Below are 1,579 nucleotides of genomic sequence, written 5' to 3'. Positions count from 1 at the left end.
GTAGCAAGGTGAACATACATGTGAAACTGCAAGTGCTTTTATTAAAAAGTTAAACTCTGGCTAAAAATCCAAAATTTTGGAGCTTCTAACTAGTTATGATGAAAAATGCAATGTGCTTTTTAAGGAAGTCTATGGTGAAACACCAAACTTAGAATTGAACATTCATCTCTGAATTTCTTTGGTGTGCAACACCAAACTTAGCTCCTTGCAATGCAGAGAAGTCTTCTTGACTCTTTTATTGACTAGCTATGAAAGGAAAATTACCTTTGGTTGGGTTGCCTCCCAACAAGCGCTCTTTTAACATCACTAGCTTGACGTTCTCTCCATTAGTTGAGCTTATACTTCATCTTGGGGCCTCCTCCTATATTTCCTAGGTAGTATTTGAGCCTTTGTCCATTCACCGTGAAGGTCTGCTTTGACTTCTCTTCCATGATTTTTATGTGTCCATAAGGTGAGACCTTGGTGACCAAAAACGGTCCTGACTACCTTGACTTTAGCTTTCTAGGAAATAACTTCAGCTTGGAATTGTAAAGAAGCACTCTGTCCTTCTTCAAAGCTTCTTGGTGCCAACTTGAGGTCATGTCTCTCCTTTGCCTTTTTCTTGTATATTTTGGCATTTTCATAGGCGTGGGATCCAAATTCTTCCAATTCTTGTAGCTGTAAAAGCCTCCTTTCACCAGCAGCATTGTTGTCAAGGTTTAGTAGCTTGAGAGCCCAGAATGCTTTCTGTTCAAGCCCCAATGGTAAGTGACAAGCCTTTCCATACACCAATTGATATGGTGACATCTCTATTGGTGTTTTGAAGGCTGTTCTATATGCCCAAAGAGTATCATCCAACTTCTTTGACCAATCTTTTCTTGAAGCTCCCATAGTTTTTTCTAAGATCCTTTTTAGCTCTCTATTGGATATCTCTGTCTACCCACTTGTTTGGGGATGGTAAGGTGTGGCAACTTTGTGCTTTACTCCATACCTCAGGAGGAGACTTTCCAATGGTCCGTTGCAAAAATGGCTTCCTCCATCACTGATAAGAGCTCTAGGCACCCCAAATCGGCTAAAGATGTTTTTTCTGAGAAAGTTCATCACTACCTTATTATCATTTGTTGGAGTTGCAACGGCTTCTACCCATTTCGATACATAATCCACTGCCACCAAGATATATTTATTTGAGTATGAGGTTGGGAATGGTCCCATGAAATCAATCCCCATACATCAAATAATTCAAGTTCTAAGATGAATCGTTGTGGTATTTCATTTCTTTTGGGTAGGTTCCCTACTCTTTGGCATTCATTGCAGTGTTGTATCATTTCTTTTGCATCCTTGAAAATTGTGGGCCAAAAGAATCCACATTGTAGTACTTTGGCACCAGTCCTTTCTACTCCAAAATGTCCCCCATAGCAAGAACCATGAAAATTCCATAAGACTTCCCTTCCTTCTTTATCTAAGATGCATCTTCTAAGTATTTCATCTGAAAATTTCTTGAAAAGGTATGGTTCATCCCAGATGAAGTACTTGGCATCATTAGTAAGCTTCCTCTTCTGGTGTTTGTTGAATTCTGGAGGCACTTCCCCAATGGATTTAA

General features: G+C 39.6%; 1 protein-coding gene across 1 annotated transcript; it reads right to left on the bottom strand.

Moving 5' to 3' along the window:
* Nucleotides 1-501: 501 nt before the first annotated feature.
* LOC112757135 (uncharacterized) lies at nt 502-870 on the bottom strand. Its single transcript, XM_025805738.1, has one exon. The coding sequence runs from the start codon at nt 868-870 to the stop codon at nt 502-504; it is 369 nt and encodes a 122-aa protein (XP_025661523.1).
* Between the last annotated feature and the right edge of the window lie 709 nt (nt 871-1,579).

This window comes from Arachis hypogaea, chromosome 16 (genome assembly GCF_003086295.3).
Source record: "Arachis hypogaea cultivar Tifrunner chromosome 16, arahy.Tifrunner.gnm2.J5K5, whole genome shotgun sequence".
Lineage (NCBI taxonomy): Eukaryota > Viridiplantae > Streptophyta > Magnoliopsida > Fabales > Fabaceae > Arachis > Arachis hypogaea.
The sequence above is the reverse complement of the archived record's forward strand: the minus strand, read 5'-3'. Positions and strand labels throughout refer to the sequence as shown.

Coding starts and splice junctions, on each gene's coding strand:
- LOC112757135 (XM_025805738.1), bottom strand. CDS start 870: ATGGGAGCTTCAAGAAAAGATTGGTCAAAGAAGTTGGATGATACTCTT.